The 24,796-nt window shown below is 36.8% G+C and overlaps 1 protein-coding gene across 9 annotated transcripts in view; it reads left to right on the top strand.

Moving 5' to 3' along the window:
• GAS2 (growth arrest specific 2) overlaps positions 1 to 24,351 on the top strand; it is a 124,411-nt gene extending 100,060 nt beyond the window's left edge. For 7 of the 9 annotated variants that reach the window (XM_069469716.1, XM_069469715.1, XM_069469714.1 and 4 more), the window contains one exon: positions 23,146 to 24,351. In XM_069469716.1, the coding sequence (XP_069325817.1) occupies positions 23,146 to 23,364 (219 nt within the window). In that variant the 3' untranslated portion in view covers positions 23,365 to 24,351. The remainder of the gene's footprint in view (positions 1 to 23,145) is intronic. The other 2 variants (XM_069469711.1, XM_069469709.1) reach the window with 1 other exon arrangement.
• The last annotated feature ends 445 nt before the right edge of the window (positions 24,352 to 24,796 follow it).

Below are 24,796 nucleotides of genomic sequence, written 5' to 3' on the forward strand. Positions count from 1 at the left end.
ACCTGAGCTTGAATCTCAGCTCTGCTACTTAGTAAATTTGTGATTAAATAAATTAATATCTATATGTTCCATTTTCTTCAACTATTTAATATAAATTAGAAACAGTGATTATATCTTCTTCATAAAATTAGTGTGAAAATTAAATAATACTGCATTTAAAATCCTTAACATAGTGTCTACCAATTAGTAATTACTGAGTAATTTTTAGTTATCATTTGATAAATACTTTTAATCCCTTTATGCCATAATCTGAGGGATTATGGCAGTCCCTTGGGAAATAACAGTGGCTTACCATGATTTTTCCAAAGTAGATTATAATTGTAGTAGAAAAAATGTAAATAAAGATATATATATAATTATTTTGATCACTATCATGAGAGAGAAAAAGTATAGGATCCTACTAAGTGTCATTTTATTTGAGATTGACACTAATTTGATGAAGATGCTCTTAGGGAGCTAGTTGCTAGTCAATAGTTAATCAGCAAAGTAGATAAACATTAATTTCCTAGAGCAGTATGATGGCCCCTAGATTGAGTAAACATGAATGTCCAACAAACATATTATAACCTCTCTAAACATTAAGGAGTTCATAATAAAACAACAGTGACATAGCAGATCACATGCATAATATTGGCAAAAATTAGAAGTCTTTCAATTACAAGTTACAGGAAAGACATGAGACAACAAGAACTATCATACACCAGTGGAAGGATTGTAAAATAATACAAATATTTAATATAAAACTTTGACAATATATAACAATGGAGGGACCAGTGGAATGACACAGGGGTGGGAGACTTTAGTTGTACAAATGATGCTTTCTTAAGCTGAGGAATCTATACAAGATGGTTAATACTATTATCTATGATATTATCTATGCCTGAAGTATTTCATTATTTAAAAAAGTAAAATATCATTGAGAACATGGTATGTGAAGATTTAGATTCCATTAATACCTCTCCTCTAATGTGACTAAGCTTCAGATATGGAACATAATGTCTCTGAAGTGAAAGAAGATAGCTGTATATTCCTCAATAGCATTGTAACTCTCAAAGCTATCATAAAAAATTCAGTGATTAGAAGTAAATCCAGCACCAGTTTCTGGATCCTGGAAGTGTCTGTAAGTTTTCAAGGTAACTGATGTTCTATTCCCCTAACAATTTTATACCTAGCACCTGGATCACTAGAATATACTAAACTTGGTACAAGGTATTTGTCATGAACCTTATTTGTAGCAATCAATACATAACTTAGAGCTCTAAATCCTTAGGGTATGCAGGCACTTGCTTGCCCACAGATTCTTGGGGTCCTAAAGGTTTAACCACTTGCTACATACAAATGCAAATATTGTAGCCGAAGAATCATTTTTTGGTTTGTTTTTCTAATTTGCTAGCAAAGCAATTATCATCCCTGCATTATTTTGAGCTCTTCAGGGTCTTGAACCTTAAATTCTGGCTCAATTCTCTTGGCTTTTGACCTTTCAGTTTCACCGGTAAGCTACTCAAGTCTCAATCTCAGCAATAAGAGATGAGGCCTCAAAGCTGGTGTTTTGTCTTCCAACACTGCCTATCCCATATCACTAGGATCAGAAGAAGCAGGACTAGAAAAGTACCAGTCCATAATTCAGGGGCTACACTCCAGTTAGAATCAAATGTATAAGAGGGAGTGGGGGAAATGGGCGAGATGTAAGTCAAAAGGTACAAACTTTCAGTTACAAGATGAATAAACTCTAGAAATATAACGTATAGCATGGTGACTATAGTTAATAATACTGTAATGGTATTGCTTACTTGAAATTTGATAAGAGAGCAGATTTTATGTGTCCTCACTACACACACATACACACAGAAATATTTAATAGTAACTATGGGTGGTGATGGATGTATTAATTAATTTGATTGTGGTAATCAGAAGTTTGTTTTCTAAATTCTGTTCCAAGTGGAACTAAAGGCTTTCTTTCCATGCTGGGCTGAAAGCTACATGAGAATAGAGACCATGTGCATCTTGCTCACCGCTGATTCCCCAGCACCTCACACAGAGCTTAGCCTACAGTAGCCACTTACAAAATATTTGTTGAATAAATCAATATTTCTCTGAAAAAAAAAATGTATCATTTTATGCATCTTTTGAAATTAATTAACAGAAATTTTTTTTTTTACTTCTGAATGTTGAGTTATAACATGAGAAACTTTATTTAGAATGAAGGTTCATTATAGCACATTAATTATGAGAAAATATTTTTCTAACTTGGCAGGATATATGGGCATGGCTCTCAGAGCCTGTTCTGAAAGTCACTGTAAAGAGATGACATGTTTGGTGAGCCGATTTTCCTTCCAGGTCTCACTTTTCTCCTTTGTCAAATGGGCTATGACTACCCTACCTACTCTATATCCCTCACTTCGTGTCAGAGAGGATGGTGTGATCCCCACCTGTAAATCAGTGGTGAATTCTGGAAAGGAGATAACACAAATGTGGTGGGAAATGAGAGGATAATGAAGTCATTGGGACACTACAAGAAAGACTCTAGCAGCCACAACACACCTGGCCCAGTCAACCCTCTTGAGCCTGGACCACTGCAATAGCTCTTCCTATGTCTACTCTTTCCTCCTTTCTATTTTAGCACCACAGGGCAGCTAGAATGAACTTTAAAAAATATAAACATGTTATTTCCCTTCTCAGAGCCTTTAAAGAGCGTCGCTTTGAATTTAAGGACCAGAATTCTTCAGTGGCCTTATGGGGCTCTGACAGTCTTGGGTGAGGACACAGTTCCTTTGTTTTCTTCATGATCATTACTGCAGGTGCTTCTGTAGCCTCTTCAGTGAACCAGGAGTGCCTCACGTCAGGGCTTTAGCCAAACTTGATTCCCGTGGCTGGAATGTTCTTTATTTGCCTGCTGCTGCTGCAACTTCCTTTGTCAGATTAAGGTGTACCCATCCTTCAAGGCTCAGCATAAAAGGTTCCTCTTCCAAGAAGCCTGCTTGGACTTCCCTACACTGGTAGTTTTCCTTTGGACCCATTTGGATTACATTTAGTTGCATGTAAAAGAAAACCTGTTGATAGTGTTTTAAACATCATATACTGTGAAGTTTAGAGATCAGTTACTGCTGCTGTTGGCTCATCAATACTGATACTTATCCCATTAGGGACAGAGGATCTTTCTGTTTTCTACTCTGCTGCCCTTCGTGTGTAGGCTCCCTGTTCACATTTCTACCCTCATGATCATGAGATGCCCGCAGTGAGCTGGAGTCCTGAAGCAGAAAGGGTGGACATGAGTGGTGCCAGTCATGGGTTCCTTTCAGATGTTTTCTTACTACTTGTTGGGCAGTAAGGAAAGCTGAGAAAGTGACTTTTTGGATTTCCCTGCCTCTAAAATAGAGCCAAAAAACCGCACAAAGAAACAAAAAAGAAGGAGATTGAGAATGGTCACTGGGTCAGTGAGCCTAAATTGACTTTCAAAACATGTTTTTTTTTTTAATCCCCTAACTCCCTGGACTTGTCCTTAATGATATTCATCACATTTACTCATTCAATGTCTGTTTCGTCAATATACTCTTAAGCTCCAAGAAGGCAGGGAAATGTTGGGTTTATTCCATATCATGTCCTCAGCAGTTAATGTATTATCCTTCACGTAGTATTTTCTTAGTAATCTCTTTTGAAAGAATGAATAAAGGGTACAAAGAACCTAGTGTTGGCCCAATGGAAAATAAAAATATTGAGTAAGATTCCTTGCTCACAATAAGTATTTTTATCTCTTCATCCTTATACAAGAGATAAGGCAAATAAATAATTATAAAAAATTCTAAAATTTACAAGAGTGTGATTCAGAGGAGGGATAAATGGTATCTGATTGGGAGATAGGAGGATACGAAAACCATGAAAGTAACTATGAAAAGGAGTAGATTTGGGTTGGTTTTCTATATGTCATCAAGGAGAACATATCCTGTTTAAAAAAAATAACACTCAGGAAACAATAATATAGTTTGACTGATGCCTATGTAAAGTAGGTATATGTGGGAAAGAAAGGTGAAAATTTGATTTCAGGCCATCTTCTTAAAACCTAGAATGTATGTGCCAAAGATTTTCCAGTAAAAGGTAAGTTCAGTCTTGTGTCAGTGTGGACAGAGGCCCTGTAAAGAAAGGCAGATCAATTGGAAGCAATTATTTCTTATTGGGGAAAGAGAACAAGGATCTGATAACCAGGTGGCAGGAGTCACAAAAAATGGAACCGATTTGTGAGATATCAGAAATTAAAGCCTATGGAGCTTGGTAACTGCTTAACAAGGGTTGACTTTTCAGCTTCTCTATCTTGTTTTTGGTCTGTTCTGTTCTTCTGTTGTTCAAAGCCATATGTTCTGAAACATTCCCAAAACTTTCTTTGTTCCTGACTGAGATTTCCTCTGGCTCATTCCCAATGACAAACTCTTTCAAATCCTGGGACACCAGGCGGTGTCATGTCCCAGGACTATAAGAGATTTTAAGCTAAGGCATTGAAACATAATGCTCATAATTGTATCTTGTCTCCTATAAGGCAAACCAAAGGTCAGGGGTTGGAATAGATAACTTACACAGTTACTGGAGGCAAGGGTGCAAGAGAAAGATCACTTCAAGGTATTTGTTTGTTTGTTTGTTTTCTTAATCCAAGTCTAAGCCATTTTCATCTCTTCCCTAAATACAGATGACACAGAATCGAAGTGAGTTACACCATTGCCAGCCTTGTCCCCCAGACCTATGCTACAGACAATGGGATGACTTCATGCTGCCAACAATGCTGGCATTGCTCTTAACAAGTTAGGGATGGACCTGTGTATGGGTCCCTTATATAAACAACATATCATGGAGCTTTAGCTGAATTGGAAATAAAGTATTAGGAAACGTAGGTTAGACTGGTCAAGAAGGAAAGAAGATTGGGGCTCCCTCAGCATCATTGTTTAGCGTAAAATAAAAGGGACACAGGAAGGTGTTTATCAGAAAAACCTATGGTTTCTCTTTGACATGGAGAGAGATAGCTATGCAAGGAAGTTCTTGAAATATGTGATGATATTTGTACAAACAAGAACATATCATCACACACAGGTATTATTGGAGAAAAAAAGGAAGTGGCCAAGGGACCCACATAACTGAGGATTTGTGTCATAAGAAAATACACATCATTTGAGAGAAGTAGATGAACCAAACAAATAGAAAGTAGTTCCAGTGTGTCAAGCAGGCCTTGATTAGACAAAAAACATCCTTCTAACAATAGTTGAAGGAAAAAAGACATGAGACTGGGGATGGATGTATATTTATTTATATTAGATGAGATAACTTTATATAAACTATCTGTGTGTATATAACATACCTGTATGTACACTCACACACCCAGGAGAGACTTTTGAAAGTCATGAGCAGAATTATATAAATGAAAGACTAAAAATATAAAATTGCAAAAATGTAGAAATAGAAGATGAACCTGTAAAAATTTTTAGTGCAAACCTTGGAAAGAAAAGAGTTTACTGGAATTTTTGGAGGCAAAAGTAGATTTAAGAGCAAAGAAAGTCAACATGGGAGCTTTGGAAGTTCATGTCTGAAAACAGGGTTAAATTTCAGTGGGCAATACCTAATGAGAACTTCCTACAGCACCAGTTATGTATGGCTTTTATAAACAGTTTGTGTCATCCTCCCTACAGGGACCTCTGAGTGGCCCCATGGAACAATAATCTCATTTATAAGTCAGCATATGACCAGCTCTGAAGCAAGGGTGGATAGGCACAGTCAGTGATGAATTGTTTAATTCTTCTGGACTTCATCTTTAAGAAGACTGAACCATCTGGAAGTGATCTCCAAGCTTTACTTACTCATATTGGAAAATGAATGATGGGATCAGAATATTCAGTGAAAAAAAAAAAAAATTCAGAATCGGTCAAACTGTTTAAAAGCTGTAGCAAAGATCATAGCTGTGTGGAAGATAAAAACAAAGGATTAAAAAAGACCATATATACAAAAGGGAATTTTTACATACATATTGATAAATGAAATTGGTTTATAATTTTCTTCTATGCTCATAAACTCTTTAAATAGCATGAAAACAATATGATCATTAAAGTTTTGAAGAATTCAAAAATTAGTATAGTCCAGGCTAAAAATAACTGAGAAACACAGAATTAGAAGAAGAACACTTTGTCTTTGTGCCTCAGGAAGGTGTTTGGAGCCAATTAGGATTATAGAGAACATGGTAGTGATCAAGCTATGGAAAGTGTGGAGAGAAATAGAAAGAACAAAGAATCATGATCTTGCAAAGGAAGTTTCAGGAAGAGAAACACTAAAGCTTATAATTATTTGGGAGTCAGAAGTATCTTATAGAAAAAAGGAGATAAAACAAGGGAAAATAATACAAATAGCAAAGCTTTGAGTTCCTAAGTACATGTCATGGCCTTGTCTAAGGATATTATTAATGTGATGGCCTTGTTTGGGGATGGGAGAAACTAAAATAACGTATAATATGAAAATAATTTAAAAAGTAACCTTAGAGGATAAAATGAAATGGTGTAAGAAAGAATTTTGTAACCAGAAAGTACTATTCAAATGTTAGGAAATGGATTTGAGAATAGATGGCTAGATTGTGCCTAAGGCCTGTATACTCTTCCATTATCTCTTACTCCTGAAGTATGTTAGGGGGAAGAAAGATCATCATTAATTTAGTAGTGATTCAGGTAAAATTGCATCTTTATATAGTGAAGTGTATGAGAGCATGCCATCTAGTCTGCAAAAGAAGAATAAGGTTTTCATAGTAATAAAACAATTTTCTTGGTTAAAATATTTTTTCTTACGTTTATGTTTTAGAAATTCTATTTCTTTTTGCTTTGGTTATTTTTTAGGTAGCAGAACTGGGTGTTTTACATTTAATTTTACTTTTCTATAAAGAAATACATGTACATTGTGTTAATAAAATGGTGCTATAAGACTTATGCCCCCAAACAGCAAACCTGCCCCATCCCGTCTTATCCCTTTCCACTCTTTCTTTTTGACTTCTACCCAGAAGCAGAACCAGTTTCATCTTGTATTTGTCTTTCAAGTTTATAAATTATATAACAACACTGTTCTCTCTTAGTTTTTTTTATTTCAAAACATTAAGGGGGCACAAATGTTTTTGTTATATGGATAGCTTTTACAATGCTTAAACGGGGGCTGGAAGTATACCCGTAAGTGTTCGTTGTACCTGCGTTATACGTGGATCAGCACAATAGACACCCACGAGTGTAAAACCACCCAAATAAAACAATAGAATAAGAGGGAAAGCAAAGTAGTAAGGTACTATCCAACATGATGAACAGAACAGCAGCCCACATCAATTCTATCGCTCAATGTTAATGGTCTGAATGCGTCACTCAAAAGACATAGCCTAGCTGGATGGATGAAAAAATATAACTCAAGAGTCTGCTGTCTCCAGGAAACACATCTAACCCACAAAGACTCAAGGTGAAGGTCTGGAAAAAAATATTTCACACAAACAAAAATCAAAAGAGAGCAGATGTAATCATATTCATATCTGATAAAATTGACTTTAAATCTACAATGGTAAAGAAAGACAAAGATGGTCATTCTATAATGGCAAAGGGAGAAATTCAACAAGAACACATAATAGTCCTAAATATATATGCATCTAACACAGGCGCTCCCAGATTCATAAAGCAAATTCTATAAGATCGAAGCAAAGACATGAACTGTGGCATCATAATTGCTGGGGACTTCAACACCCCACTGACATAGCTGGACAGATCATTGAAGCAGAAAATAAATAAAGAAATGCTGTTCTCTTTTAGTTTTTAAATTTTAGACATTTTCTATGTTACGCTTATAAACCTCCTCCTGTAGGAGGAGCAGGAAAATGGTCTAGCCATCTTATGTCTCCCCTGTCACCTGACCACACATAGACTCCTCCTCCTCCCTATTTGCTCAATGTCATTAGTCATGCCACAGTGATGGCGAAATCACTATGCAATATTTACTTTATAGTGACCATGTAAATATTGTAGGGTACTATGATTACTTTTCCTTTTCATAACAATTTCTATTTTCCTTGAAGTCAGTAATGTCTCGTTTTCTTGTCCTAAGTATGGCTAAGAAGCCCTTACCAGATCCCCTGGGAGAACGGTAAAACCCATCACAATAGTGTCACAGGCAAACACATCATTAATTGATCAGTTTCATTTCTGGCCCCTCCACATGTCTCCCCTCCCCAGGTCTGTCTCATACTGTCATCCTGACACTTCCTTAACTTCTCCTCTGTTGTGTCCCCTATTTTCTGGATCACAGTCTTCTCTGGATTACCCCCTTGTTTTTCAGGGCTCATCCTGAGAACACCTATAATCACTCATTCATCCAACATGTATTTATTCAACATATATTATGAAACAGGCAGCATTCTAGGAACTAAGACTATACCAGAGGATCCCTGACTCTCCTAAGGACTTTATATTTGTGTTTGTGAGAGTGTGTGTGTGTGTGTGTGTGTGTGTGTAGGGTTCCCAGATAAAATACAGAGTGCTCTGATACATTTGAACTTCAGATAAACAACAAATACTTTTTAGTATAAATATGTTCCAAATATTATAGTGTTCATTATTTATCTCAAATTCAGATTTAACTGGGTACCCTGTATTTCTATATGCTAAATCTGACAACCCTCATTGGGAGGGATTAGACTTGCATAGAGAGAAACACATAGTAAGTAAATAGCTAGTTTGTTAGAAAGTGAAAAATGCCATATGCCGTGCTGGGGTACAGAAGAAAAGGTAGGGAGGGTAAGGTAGATTGGGGGTGCCAGGAGGAGGGATTGCAAGTCCAAAAGAGTGATCAGAGTAAGCTTCATTGAGAAGATATGAACAAGGGCCTGACTCAGGTAAGGAGTTAGCTCTGCACTTACCTGAGGGAAATGATTCTAGACAGAAGAACACTGAGTGTGGAATGCCCAGGGTGGGCCTGAGTGTTTGAGAAATAGCAAGGAGACCAACATGGGTGTCACATAGCACATGAGCGAAGCAGTGGCGGGACATGAAGTCAGAGAAGTAAAGGCGTCCAAATCACATAGGAAATGTAGGCGATTGAGCAAGCTCTGTAGTTTTCTCCCAGTGAAATGAGGAGCTGTGCAGAGTTTTGAACAGAGTTATGGCGCAAGGTGGCTTCTGTTTTAACAGTGTCCCTGAGGTTGCTCAGTTGATAATACACTGAGGGGCAAAAGTAAAAGCCAGAAGACCAATCTGAAAGTTATGACGGCCATCCAGGTAAGATGAAGGAAACTTGGACTGAGGAGACAGACAGCAGTGGAGATGGCGAGAACAGATTGGATTCTGCATGTAGTTTTCCTCTAACTTTTTACTGTGAGAATTTTCAAACATGGAGAGAGGTTAATACCCACATAACTACCATCTGGGTTCTGCAGTGAACATTTCACTGTATTTGTTTTATCGTTTATCTCTTCATCTCTCCATTCTGTAGCTGTGTCACCTCCCAGACTGAAATGTCTCTGATTCAGTTTCTGCAGAGATAAACCTTCAGTCTCCTGCTGTGATGGCAAAGTCACTGGCGCAGGCAATCTACGGTGGGAGCATAGTCATTCTGGGGGCTAACCAATCCTTAGAGCAATTTACAACCTATTCTTACAGCTGAATTTCTCTTTTCACCTGACAGAGCTAGCTGGTATTCTAAAACCTAAATTGTCAATACTTTCAAGGCATGATTTGAATGGCTTCTCTTTTTGGCACCTGCCATTTCAGGCTTTAAGTTCCACCTCCCTCACTCTTAGTCAGTCACAACTCATTTGCCTGTTTTCTGTCTTCTAAAAATGCATTGATCTTTCTCGTCTGTCATTTTCTCCTCCCAATTTCCCTTTCTCCTGTGGCTTGGTAACATTTTTATTTCTTGCCTTTCATTGGAATGGGACTTTGAAGTTTTGGAAAGAGACTTATTTCAAATATTTTGCCAATAGAATTGAAGTGAATGTATTTAATTATACTTAATTTTCCATTTTAATGGTTCTATCAATATAATAAAGATACATTAAAATCAGTGGCAACATAATAGTTTTTCAGAATATCTGGATTACAAACTGTGTTGTTACCTTTCAAGAATCAGGAAGATACCAATTTGGAAACCATCCAGTGTTAAACTTTGGCTCTCTCGGTGCTTATTCCAGCCTGTCTGTTGGATTTTGGTATCAGTTTAGAAGAGATAATGGAACTCAGATTGAATCAGGCAAATGTGACCCTGTTTGCTTAGTGGAAGGAATGTTTTTTCTTTGCCCCTTGGAGCCCAGCTCCTCTTCTCTGAACGGTTGTTACATCTTTGGGGTGGATAAATTCTAGTTTCACTCTGGTATAGACCAAATACAAATCCTCCCTCTAGCACCACCATTTTCCCCCTCGTTGCTTTCACTGTGCTGACTGTTCTATAAAATATTTATTATGACTTTGCCTTCCCTGTCTGAAACGGTGCCATACACGGGTAATTAGATTGCAGCTAAGCCTTCTTAATTTCATCTGGTGCAGAGCTGGGAAAATGGAGACCTTACATAACAAGTAGATGAGAATTGACAGGCCGTTGGCATTAAGTGCTCCTACACATACTTCTAAGCAGATGCAAATGGAACTTTTCACCAGTCCGTCATTATATGTCATCTGTTTGCTGTTCTCATGTTTGCTTCCAGAAAGAAGCTACTGAAACTTGTTAGTCTCTACAAGGAGCCTCTGAAGTTAACACACCCCCCACCCCCTGCCCCAAAGAAAATAACAATAGCAGGCTAGGGATTTTTTTCTGACCAACCCCAATAGCCAGAATATTTCTGACTCAAGGCTCTGTTCATGTGGGGGATTGGCTCTCACTATTCAGGGCACTTATAACAGTTCACCTTCCAAATGAGGGTTTGAGGATTACATTCCCCCTAATGTATGATTTATTACTTAAGGCAATGAATCACACAACTGGGCATCAGAAGATTGGTGCGCTGTGTGTCCGTGAGCTGCCCACTTAACCTCTCTGAATCTCTATTTCTCCATCCAGGTAATGATAACAGTAATACTAGCCTGCTGAACCACTGGGTGGTTGTGATAACAAGATGAAATGAAATACGATGAAGTATTCAGGAGGCTGAGGCAGTAGGATCGCTTAAGCCCTGGAGTTTGAGGTTGCTGTGAGCTAGACTGACGCCACGGCACTCACTCTAGCCCGGGCAACAAAGCGAGACTCTATCTCAAAAAAAAAAAAAAAAAAGATGAAGTATTAATACTTTGAAGACTGTCAGGGTCTTAATATGGTTTTATTCTGGAATGTGAGCCCAAGGACTAGGCACTCTGGGTGTGCTTTCAACATTTTTGTATGGGTGAAACAATCAGGTTCAAATTCAAGTTAATTGTTCTAAGCTTGTGTTAAGCACCTGCTTTGTTCTGGGTTTGGGGTTCATTCAGAGTTGGGTAACATGATCACCAATGGCAACATCATAAAATGACAATACGTATTCCTAAAGGAAAGAGGTGTTGCCATTGGAAAGTGTTTGGATAAGAACTCAGATGACTGTAACCCTGGACAAAGTCCCTTTAGAGTGTACAGTTAAGTGGAAATGAGCATTGTATGAATTCTGAGACTCAGGTTCAAATCTAAACTTTGTCACTTCCTAGCTAGGTGATTTTGGGCAATTTACTCAGTCCCTCTGAGTTGCTGTTTTCTTATCTATAACTGTGGACATAATGCAAACCACTTAGAGCTGCTCCAAGGATTAAATGAAATAAGATCTGTAAAGACTTTATCATCAGCATCTGCAGCAGCAGTGTCACAACATTATTATTTTAAAACAATAATAATAGGCTATTATTATTGAGTATACACCATGTTCCAGGTACTGTTGCTACATGGTTACACATGTTAATATGTTTGTTTAAACAACTATGGAAGGAAGGAATTATTGTAGCCATTATTTTGCAGATGAGAAACTGAGGCAAAGAAAGATTAGTTTCTTAGGGTCATACAGCAAGTTAGTGGCAGCCATAACTAGTGGCTGTCAGGTAAAGACAAAACAAATAGTAGCTGCTGCTCTGTTTCCAGTTGTTCACCTCTCTGAAGTTTTACCTAAGAAAAGGGTATAATAAACTAACGGACTGTTAGGAATTTAAAATGAGATAATAAATGTGAAAAAACGCTTATGCAATAAAGTGCAAGATCCAGAAGCTTGTTTATTTGAGCTGTGATCAACCATTCATAATTTCACATAGCGAGAGAGGTTGAGATGTATTCCCAACCATTAGCAAAGAAGTCTTCAATCACCATGTGTTGCCAGTAGTGCCTCAGTTTGCCCGGCTGACAGGTGACCTTATCACTTACCTTGATAAGTGCTGGAACCAAGCTTTCAACATGGCAAAGTATCCATTGAACACCTGCTTTCCTACTCTTCCATGTGTCAGGGTCCCTCAGGCAGATAGCTGAATTCCCAGTCGCCCAATTTTGAGCATATGCCATTTCGGAGTAGTATTAGATAACGACAGAATCTGTTGTCCTATAAATTAATTTAACACTCTTCCTCTGGAGAGCAGATGACTGCATTCTAAAACCAATATTTTCACTCAAGTTATGATGCCTTATAAAAACACACACTGAATGGGATTGACAAGGAGGTGTTAGGAAGCATATGATATCCCAGGAGGCTGAACCGATCTAAATTTAGGTGGGTTGTCTCCTCTAGGCAGTCAGTGTCAGATACAGTTGCCTCTTAAAAGGATGGCTCCAGTGGAGAGCAGTTAACAGATCGAGCAGAAACATGAGCCTCTGTGGTCCATTAAGTGGGGAAGGGCTTAATGAGACCCAGAGTTGTGCCGAGTGACCCACAGCATTTAAGCATTAAAAAGATGGAAAAGGAGTGAAAATTTTATGAAGCAATTTATCAATTTATTACTCCTATGAGCCATGTTTTTTTTTTTTTTTTGAAATGCATTCCAGGTATAATGAGGATTTGTGGAAGACCATGCATAGTATGATATACTTAATTCACTGTGAATGCTGTCATTTTTTCTTCTCTTTCTCCTTCCCCTTTTCCCACTTTCTCTTCTATTTCTTTCTTGATTCTCAACACACTCTCCCTCTTTCTTATATAATCCCTGATATAGCTTCATTTTTTGACCCAAAATCTCTCTCTGAAAGAAACTCTCTAAGCAAAGGTTGGTGTAGATTATCATTCACACCCTGATTTTTTTCAGACTTTCTCTTCTAAATAAAGACACAAATCATTTCACTTTCCTTTTCTCCTATCTGTTCGTAAATAATACATACAGCCACGTAATAAGCATTGTATACCTGGCACTGTGCTAGGCCCTCAGGTTATGAAACTTAGCAAAGAATTACCTTGCTGGCACTCAACAAATAATCTGTTGAATGATCAAAGGAAGGGATTCACTATCATTCACCTGGTGAATGTAGAATAATTCTCTTCATGTAGTAAGGCATGAAATTTCCTGGGAATTTTAAAGAGTTCAGAATATCTGTGGGGTAGGTAATTTGGATATTGGGCTTCGACATAGATAAATAGGACCTGTGACAATATAATGCAATTGTGCAGTGCACATCCTGCACAATAATATGTGATAACTGGCACAGTGAGAAAGAAGGTGGGAAAGGAAAATAGTAGCTATACCATAAAGTGCCTTGTATGTCAGGTTAGTTATTCTTAGGAGGAGGGGAGGCAGGGAGAGGTAGGAGAAGAGATATCAGAATTGCTCTCAATTTGTCCAAATTACATATGTTTCTGCCCATCCTGGGGATGCTGATTCTGCCCCAACCCCTGCCACCACTGCTTTTTCAGAATCTTTTGACACATTGCTAATTTACCATGCTAATAAGAATGAGCCATATTTCTCAGCTGGGCTGGCACTAAGAATGTCTGAAAAACACTATAAGCAATGGAGAACCACACACAGGTTTTAAAGTAAGGCAGTAGCATGATCAGACTTTTTTTTTTTTCCCCCAAAAAATCACCTAGGGGCTGGAGTAGACGGTGGATTAGTGAAGAGTGAGAGATGAGAGGCATCCTGCTGAAAACCTTTCACGTCCTCAGGGTCTAATGACATCCCTGCTCAGAGCACTTGACATACTCTTGTTGCCCTTGGTTTTCAAGGCCACGAACACAAGATTAGAGTCAGAATGAAACAGATTTATCAATGTCATCCAGTGAGGGTGACAACACCTGATGCATTTCATAGAAATTATGATTTTGGACAGACATAGACATTCAAGAAGATTTATACTGAGAAATTAAATAAAGCTACCAAATATGAACATGAAGCTTTTAATTTTAAATTCTGCTCATTTATAAGACATTTCCTGGTGGGTATTTTTTTTTAGTGTTTTTGCTTATTTGTTGTTTATGTATTATAGCTAAGCTACATAGAACTTTGTCATCTTAAAAAGCAAGGATATTATCAATAAATCCATAATATTTTTCTGGCTCTCCTATGTGACCATTTTTTTCATTTAGTGAAACCTGAGATTTTCTGTGATCTACATAAATATAGGCTTTTCCTTGTCAATGAAAAATGAGTTGATGCATTTCTATTTCTAAACACTAATTAGTGTTCCCAAGAAGAAGAAAAAAAATAGTCTTTTTCTTGCTTTAAGTTCTTAACTGCATATAATGTGATTCTAGCCTGCTTCTCCAGGCCACATAATTGGAAAAAGAAAAAAACTCCTTTCTGAAATCCTGTTATCACAATAAGAGCCAGAGCACTAGATCACTTGATGCTGTAGTGACCTCCACGTGATTTGAAGGAAGCTACTGATTGATCATTTCTACAACTTACGTAATTTCCATTATGTTCTAAGTTAATATAAGAGAATTAACTTACTTCCTTTCAACCCATTTTTTTCCTTTGAATTAAGTGTCTGGATGAGCTATACAACTTGATTGGTTATGGATAGATTTTTTTTTTCCCTTTGATGTTAGGAAAATAAAATAAAAAGATGATGCTACAAAGCAGGCATTAGGTAAACATATTGTAGTCTCACAAAACGTGCATTCGGTTCAGTAAGACAAAGATAATGACTTATCTGACATGTTAACACCACTTCTGATTATATATCTACCTTTAAATATTGGATTCAATTTTAGAATAACATATTTTGGAATAATACAGCTCTCTAATTGTAAGGGCATGTGTTAGATTGGGAATAAAGGAGATGTGATTTCTAGCCTGGCTCTAGTGAACCACCTGTGTGACCCTCTCTCTGAATGTTTGCACATCTGTGAAACAAGAGCTTTGCTAATGACCTTGAGGTTTCTTTTTCTTTGTATCCTCTTTATTCAGCAGAACATATTTGTAGACTACTTTGCACATAGTAGGTTCTCTAATAGTGTATGACTCATATGTAAAGAAAAAGTTTTGCTTTTACTATTATGCATGCAAAGGCTTTTTAAGAAAACACATGATTAAGCATCATAAGACAAAAAAGTCATAAAACAAAATGCCCTTGATTAATAAAGGGAATGTTTTTTCTCATTACTGAGAGAAATTGTTTTAAAACAAAAATACAATTTTGAGGCATACTAATTCTTTTCTCTGCACAAGCAATATGTGTCACTCATAGACATGAAGAAATAAAATGTTTACAATGTTTACAACAGCCTGGTTATGGTTATAAAACTTCATTGAGCCCACTGGGTGAAATGTCTAGATAAGATTTTGGTTACTGTCTTATTTTTTTCCTTTCAGCATCGACAAATGTTGCGTAAGTCAGTAACAGATCACCTCCCCTTTGCTAGGACTAGAGGCACAGTGAGGAATGAGGCCAATTGGAGAAAATGGTAACAGCCATAATAAGACCTAACATGCAAAACTGCTACTGTGCAACATATAGGGTGGGGAAAAATTTGTAGCATCTCTAACTTACTTATCTTTACTTGAGAATAAATACAGCAAACAACAACATAGGACTGAATACCCAACATTAAATACAGGCATGTGCCACATAATGACATTTCAGTCAATAAGGGTGGCTCCATAAAATTATATTACTGATTTGTACTATACTATTTTTATATTTAGATCCACAAACACTTATCATTGTATTATAGTCCCCTACAGCATTCAGCAAAGCAGTGTGTTGTACAGGTTTATAGCTCAGGAGCACCAGGCTATAACATAGCCTAGGTGTGTGGGAGCTATTCCTTCTAGGTTTGTGTAAGTACACTCTATCATGTTCTCACGATGACAAAATGGCCTAACCACATGTTGCTTAGATCATATTCCCACTGTTAAGTGATACATGACTGCACTCAGTTGACATGTGCATTGATGCTTCCTGTCAAGAGTGCTACCTTTTGAAATGGAAAACACAAAGTTGTTCAACAACATGAAGCATCAAAATAAAGGAACAATAAGATAATATGCTGAATAGAGCATCAAAGGCCAATCCTACTTATGCCAACAGATACCTTAATATGAATACATTCTATCTTGTTACCTACAATTGAAACATGTTATTACTGGAATAATTATGGCCATTAGAGGGTAATCTTCTGAAATTAAATTTAATGTTTATTTAGGGCTTATTAGGACATAGCGGTATAAATCATTTTAAATGAGCACAGTAACTCTGCTTAAGCTAATTACTACAATTTCTTATATTAATGATGCCTTGCCTGTACTAAATTATCACTGGAAAAGTAACTAAGCCTGTATGAAAACTGAAATCTAGGCATGTTACAGTGTATGTGGATGTGGGGTAATGGAAGAAAAGGTTCTGCCACTGATTTGTTGTGCGCTCTTCCTCAAGTTGCTTAACTTCTTTCATTTTAACTAGTCCCTTATAATTGAAGCAGTTTTTTTTCTTTTTCTTTTTCTTTTTCTTTTCTTTTTTTTTTTTTTTTTTTTACTGGTGCTTAACTTCTAAAGCATCAGTTTTCCTATCTATAAAATTGGAGTAATACTGATAATAGCATAGGTTAGGCAAAGTAAGTACACTCTGTGGAAGTATAATTAAAAAGGAGTATATGATTACAGTATTGTCACTGTTCCTAATTTACATGTGTGAGATTCCAAAAATGAGAAATACACCATTCCGCTCTTCAGAGAGCTCACTTAATTAGGAAAAGGTGCATACAGATGAATCAGCAATTACAATATGGTAGGATGAATGAAACAGTGAAATCATGTGTAAAATTAAACAGCACACAGCAAGAAAGGATTCACTTATCATCGGGTGAGGGAACTGACCATGGGAGATTTCCCAGAGGGAGGTGATGTTTGACCATCAGGCAAGTGGCAAGGGCTAGAGTTATAAGACAAAAGCAGTGAAAACCATGAGGTGGGAAAATAGAGAGTGATTAGAGTGAGAAAAGCAATAGAGAAAGGACAGAATCCTTTGGAACAGCAAAACTTAAAAAGGTAGAAGAAATGGAACCTATGAAGGAGGCAGAAAAAGAACAATGAGGTAGGTTGCAGGCAACCCAGGAAAGAAAGCCCTGTCATAGTGCCATAGGAAAGTGATTTCCAATACTGGACACCTCTTGAAGTCCAAGTGGGTCCTTTGCTTCATGCAATAAAGAATTCAGGAGCGAGCTGACAGCATAAAGTGAAAGCAAGATTTATTCAGAAACTGTAGAAAGTCCGCTTGACATACAGAGTAGAGGCTAGTTCTCCCTGCAGAAGAGAACAAGCCCTGTGGTTCCTTTTGCCCTTCTATTTAAGAATGGCTTAATTGTGGGCTAAACAAGGGGAGGAATATTCATGAAAGGGGCAGTGTTTTCCTGGAATCAGAGTGACATCCTCTATTTATCCACCATCTTGGTTCTAACCAGTTGGAACTTGCCCTGCTGCCATCCTGTTTTGATCAGAGTAGTTTGAAACTTTGGAGACTTCCTGACTCAGCTAGGCAATGCCTATAGCAACGCCCAAAGCAAAGCAATGCCTAAAGCAGTGCCCAAAGCAGTGCCCAAGGCAGTATCTGCCAGTTCGCTGTCTCACTAGGTAGTCAAGGAGTAGGAAGTTTCAAGGAAGAAGTGTTCAATATCATCAGATACCTCACTTGGGAGAATGATCAAGAAAGATAAAGATTTAGGACCATTCATTGGATTTGATACATCTAGAAGCCATCTGGTTCCCTTTCCCTATGCAGTCAGTTAAGAAGAAGGGGCAGAAGAAATGTATACTGTGGGTGGTATGGTAACAAAGTCAGAAGTGAAGATATGAAGTGTAAACTTAACTATCAAGAAGCTCAGATGTAAGGACAAGGTATGACACAAGAATGGGAGTTAATGGGAAGTGTGACATAGTGGTAGGAATTGAACCCGGACAGGAAGACTTCATTCTGAGAAGTAAAAGGCAAGGAAAGCATAAATATAGTTTCAGGTAAATTAGCCTGTAGAGGTACCAAGAGAGAGGATGCATGTGAAATGAAAGTTAAGTCTTCAGTAGACTGATGAAGGTAGGAATGGGTAGTATGTTTGAGAATAAGAGAGAGGAAAAGGAAATGGAGTTGAAAAAAACAAAAAAAGAGGATCAATTAATTGCGGTTGGTCTAATGAATGTCACTGATTCCTGAGATGGAATGAGTTCTTGGATTAAGTGTATAATCTTCATTCTAAACTAGCTCAGCAGCTCTGCTGGAAGAGCTCATTGTAGGGCAAGTGTTATGGGAGAAGGGAGGGAAGAGTTAAGAGTAATTTGGTTTATAGCAGGTTGATTTATTTTTATGTTAAAAAGTAGAGGTTTTTTTTTTTTTTTATGGAGATAAGGGTGGGTGTTAAACTTTTTTTTTTGTTTTTGAGACTGAGCACATACCAAAAGTTAAAAAAGAAAAGGTTTGGGATTTAGGTCTCTATGATCAGAAATATAACCCTCTATGACCCTAATATCTTTTTTAAAGGACTTTATATATGGGTCCTCTTCTATTTATTTATTCATTTATTTTTAAATTGACAGATAAAAATATATGTATTCATCATGTACAATATGATGTTTTGAAGTATATATTACATTGTGAAATGGTTAAATGCAGCTAATTAACAAATGTATTAACTTTCATAGTTTTATTGTGGCAAGAATACATAACATCCACTCTTTTTAATTTTTTAAAGAATACAATGTATCTGCCTTAACTATAGTCATCATGCTGTACAATAGTTCTCTTAAACTTATCCTTCCTATCTAACTGTAATTGTATATCTTTTGACCAACATTTCCCCATCATCTTCCCCAACCAATCACTGCAGTGTCTGGTAACCACTATTCTCCTCTTTACTTATATGAGATAAACTTTTTTAGATTAAATATGTGAGTGAGATCATGCAATATTTGTCTTTTTGTCTGGCTTATTTCACTTAATATAATGTACTCCAGGTTCATCCATGTTGCTGCAAACAACAGGATTTTGTTCTTTTTATGGCTGAATAATATTACACTGTGCACATATAACACATTTTCTTGATTCATTCGTTGATGAACACTTAGGTTGATTCTGTGTCTTGGCCATTGTGAATAGTGCTGCAATAAACATGGGAGTGCAGATACCTCTTCGACATACTGATTTCATTTCCTTTGGATATATACCCAGTAGTGAGATTGCTTTATCATATGGTGGTTCTATTTTTAATATTTTGGAAAACCTTCATACTGTTTTCCATAATGGCCGAACCAATTTATATTCCTGCAAATAGTGTGTAAGGGTTCCCTTTCTCTACATCCTTGCCAACACTTGTTATCTTTTTTATGACCCTAATACTTTAATCCCATGCTTGACACTGTTGCCAAGTTTGACCACTGGCTTTCTTAGCAAATTATAGGTTACTCATTAACAAGGTCTGAGATTTGAGCAGGGATGTCTCAAAATTGAAAAGCCTGTTTTCTTGAGTATATCCTCAGATAGGGCCACCTATCTCACAGGGAATTAGGGAATATCTGATTTCTAAAGTTTGCTGTGGAAAACTATTATCAACCTAAAACTCTTCCAACTCCCATGAGTAGCCAAAATGAGGCATGAGGAAAGGAATGGGTTCCACAATTACTCCTTTACAATATACATTCAATATTTTTCTTTGAAGATGGAGACAGGTTTTTTTGTTTGTTTGTTTTAAGTATTATGGAAAAATACATTTGTACATGGATCATGATGCTTAGACCCTTGTGAAATACTGCATCAAGAAGGCACTCAGTAAAAAGTATTAGTGCATTTATACATGTATTATTTTTTAATTTTTAATGTAGCTTAGGAACCAAATAGAATAAGAAAAAAAGGCTGGCTCCAAAACAAGAGAGAAGCGTTTAACAGTTCTGACCCAAGCTTCAGAGCTGTGACTGGGTCATAAGGAAGATGAGGAAAAAACAAAAACCTAGCCTAGAAATAATTAGGAAAACCAAACAAACTACTAAAGCTGAGACCTAATAGTAGTCTTTCAGGGGAAAGAAATCTCTGATAATCTGATTTTAGCATTAGCAATGTCCCAGTTCCTAAGGCGTCCATGTGAAGCAGTGTCTCAAGGAGACCAAATAAAAACATTTTATAGGAAGTTATATCTGTTTCTAAAAAGGAAAAGCTCTCTTTCTAATTTTGTGGAAAATTTTTTAAAAATATAAGTCATATATTGTTCGTTTGTTGTTTCCTTTAAAAATTTGGTAGTGGGAGGATGGTCTTATACCTTTGGAGAAGAACACCTCTCCAGTGATTGCCTATAGAACAGCAATCAAAGGCAAAGGATGAGATAATCACATGAAAAACCTAGATTCAGATTTCAAGATGAGAAAACAACAACAACCAGTACAATCACACACAATCAGCAAAGCTTTTAGAGCTCAGGAAAAATACATATGCCTCCTCCAACTGTAGTTCTCATTAAAGAAACTTTCACATGATGAAGCTAGACTTCTGAGAGGGAAGTTATTCACAAAAGTACAACTGTGTCCATTAGTTTCCACTTACCAACGCGTAAAAGTGAACCTAGATACATTGTAAAAGTATTTTCTGCTAAACCTCAGCTATTGATTGTGAAAGAATATTGGATTGAGATCAATATCCACTGTAGGAAGGATGTGGAAGAGAAGTGAGCAGAAATTTAATTCCTGTGCTATTCACATTGAGTATGATTTGTCTTTTCATGGGCCTGTGGAGTCATGAAGAAATCTGTAAGCAGAATATGTGCTAAATTATTAGTATACTCCAGCCTGAAAACTGTTTCGGTCTCTGTTTTACAGAATTATTTAAAAACCGTTCTGACTAGTGTTTTTTTCTGGTCAAAGTAGCCTGCTCACAAACAGTCCAGTGACCTCAGGCATTCTTCCAGGGACATTCAGAATGTTTGGAGGCAACTCTTAAATGTAATGTGCAGAGCTAGGAGGTGCCAGAATTTCAATAATAGGCAAAGTGGGAGAAAGAGTCAAAGTGCTATTTTGACACTGGCCATTGGAATTTTTGTCCAGTTTTGTCCCAGTGACTTCTGAACAGGCAGTAGGGGCACATACAGAAATTTGTGGGAATGGGAATATGAAGATCAAATTATAAAAGCTCTGGTAGATTTTATTTTTCAAGTAGAAATTGTTATGGGAAAAGCATTAGACTGGAGTTAGGAAATCTGGGTCCTAAGCACATCAAAAGATCTGGTGCTGAGTATCCTCATCTGTAAAACAGGAACTTGGTACCACTGGCAGGACCAGGAAAGGTGAAGTAATTACAAGCTAAATCCTAACTCTTTTTATCTGTTTTATATTTCAGGGGTTCTCCTTGAGATTTTATTTAATGAGTAGATTCTGATTCTAAAATATCTTTATAGACTTTTAGCTGGAAGATGTTTCCTAGGGTTCTTTCTATTTTAAAATCTAATACTCTAAATGAGAATAGCCCCTAGAGTTATTTTAAATTTAATTCTTGTGAGTCTAATAATTTTAATTATTGTTATTAATTACATTTGCATTACTTTTCACATTATTCTATTTTAAAAACTGTTTTACATCAACCCTAGAAACGAGAGTTTCTTAGTTTGAATCAATGGATAGACTTCTGAGATTCTGTGAAACTCCTAAACACACATGCAAAAATTTGTGAATACAGGCATATAGAAAGAGGGTTCAAAACTTTCATCAGATCCTCAAAAGCTAAGTGAGAGCAGTAAGATTATTCCCTACTAGATGGGAGTCAAAAAGTCTGAACCTCCAGCTGACGCAGAGCAAGAGGAATTCTAATAGATTTTATGGGCTCTACAATGAAAGTGACTTCCCAGACTCCCTCTCACAATCACATCCCCTTCCCAACATTACATTGCCTATATGTATCCATAAAATTGCAGGCAGGAGAGGAGGTCATCAGGGTCTTCAGTGATTGTGCAACTTTCCCCTTAATCTTAAATTTTCTGATATTTGAAGGATGCTAAGGTCACATTCTTTGGCTTTCATTCCAAACCTCCACAACTCTGACATGATTTTATTGTACTATTATTTTATTATACATGCATTCTTTACTTGTTAAATCCATAGCCTTGTTAACCTGGAGCTCTAGATGGCTCCTGAACCTGGAGGTAAGTTTTTTAAAAAGACGTTATTCTGAAGTAATTAGGAAGAATAAGAGTAAAGAAAAATGCTTGGCTGTTCAGAAACACCTTGCCTTGAAGCATTCAGACAATGACTGGGGAAGACGTCAGTTTTCTTTTAGTTCATTTTCAATTCTATTTCATATTGGATATTGATATTCTATTTCATATTCATATTGTGTGACTGTTAATATTATAATTCAATAGCTGACCTTTCCATGATCTTTAAGTCCTGGTTCAGAGGGGAATAACCTGGCCCTGGGAAGAATAAGCACCCAGTAAGCAGGAACTGGGGGCAGTGGTGAGGGCTATAATGGAACATCAGATGTCAGGAAGAGGCATCCAGACACATTAAATGAAAGAATTATACACAGATGCTGGTTCCCATTGCATGGCAAAGCTGGATCCTCGGAATGTTTTTCACCCACCATCTACTTGCATAGAAAAAACAAGGCTTCTTTCATTAACTATATGCTGAGACACTGTGCACCAAGTAGAAAAACAATGGGGCATGAAATACAAGACAAACAAACGCACTTATTTCACTAGAACTGAGAGATGATTCAAGATACTATAAGACTTCTCAGAATTTAAAACATTTATCTCTTCTTTCATTTCAGATGCTGCACAATAAACATGTCATGGTCCGTGTGGGAGGAGGATGGGAAACCTTTGCAGGGTATTTGTTAAAACACGACCCCTGCCGAATGCTGCAGATCTCCCGTGTGGATGGCAAAACATCCCCCATCCAAAGCAAATCTCCAACTCTCAAGGACATGAATCCCGATAATTACTTGGTGGTCTCCGCAAATTATAAGGCTAAGAAGGAGATTAAATGAAACTAATTGGTCACTACAAGGGGACTCTCATAATGGCCTGTATCCACTTCTCCAGTGTAGTCAGTTTAGTTCACATGCTCTGAAAACTACTTCGGAAAAAAGTGTAACAGACAGAAAAATGTCAACATGTTGAAAAATGTTCAAAGAGTAGCACTATTTATTTTTAATGCTTCTGTAGAATATCACCTATTAAAAGAAATTCTAAACTCAGATTTAAATTAGACAAATTATAGGCAAATTATTTCTCAATATGTGAACACAGTCTTTAGAGCATAAACAACATTAGGAACACAATTCTAGCTAAAGATAAAAACTTATTAGGAGAAAACATTTAGAATTTGCAATAGAAGTCAACAGAAAGTGCCTGCTTTATGTCCATGAGGAAAAGCACCCCAGACATTTTTATAATTGCGGGATTTTTAAGCTGTTTTTTACAAAATGACAATTAGTGTGATAATGTGCTACTTAAAATATCCAACAGCACTACAAATAAATAGAGCATTCACAGCAGTAATACTTTACTGCAAAGGCTACTTCAGAAAAGTTTACATTTACTTGGAAGATTGCCTTAAAGTTTATCTCTTATCTATGACCAAAAATCTGGGGTACTTTTGGAAGTTTTCAGTACACCCCCTTAGAGAGTAGCTTATGAACTGTTTCACACATTCCTAAGCACATGGCTGTGTTTAGAATGACTTAGTGTAATTCACATACGTAAGCTGACATACGTTTATATTTTGACGAGTAAATTGTACAGTCAAATGTTCATTGATTTCATGTTATTTTAAAGCATTTTATTATTAAAGTATATCTTTAGTTAATCCTATTTTGCTATGCTGTCTAGTAAAGTAAATTCACTGTAGCTAATAATGTTACAGACTTATGTATACCCTTGTATACCCGGGACAGGGCTGTTTTGTACCGATAAACAGCAAACTATTGTCCTCACTGATTAAAGAATTAAAAAGATAAAATTCAAAAAATGTTGTTTGTCTCTATATCAATGGCTCATTCTGAAACAAAGTTAACATTCAAATGGCAACTTTTCCTGAGAGTTATAAGAAGTCTAGCACTTCTACACTTTGGGACGTGAGTGGTGGTGGTATTTTTTCTCCTTAGCAGAGGGTTTAGATTTTATCGTAGGTACTACCCTAAGTGCTGCCCTGAGTATAAAAAATATACACAGAATTAATTTTTCATTTCTTCATTTTTCAATATCAATAAAAAGTCCACCTTTCTTGCCGCTTCTACCTTCTAAGAAACGGCCAATTTAGTCAAAACATTACATAACCTGTTAACTGGTAAGTTTTAAAATAACAGACATGGTTGAATTTTGTGGTGCTGGAAGTGGTGATAATCATTCTGGGGAATGAAAATCAAAACCCAATAAGATATCACCTAACTCCAGTGAAAATGGCCTTTATCAAAAAGT

Source organism: Eulemur rufifrons, chromosome 6, assembly GCF_041146395.1.
Source record: "Eulemur rufifrons isolate Redbay chromosome 6, OSU_ERuf_1, whole genome shotgun sequence".
Taxonomy (NCBI): domain Eukaryota; kingdom Metazoa; phylum Chordata; class Mammalia; order Primates; family Lemuridae; genus Eulemur; species Eulemur rufifrons.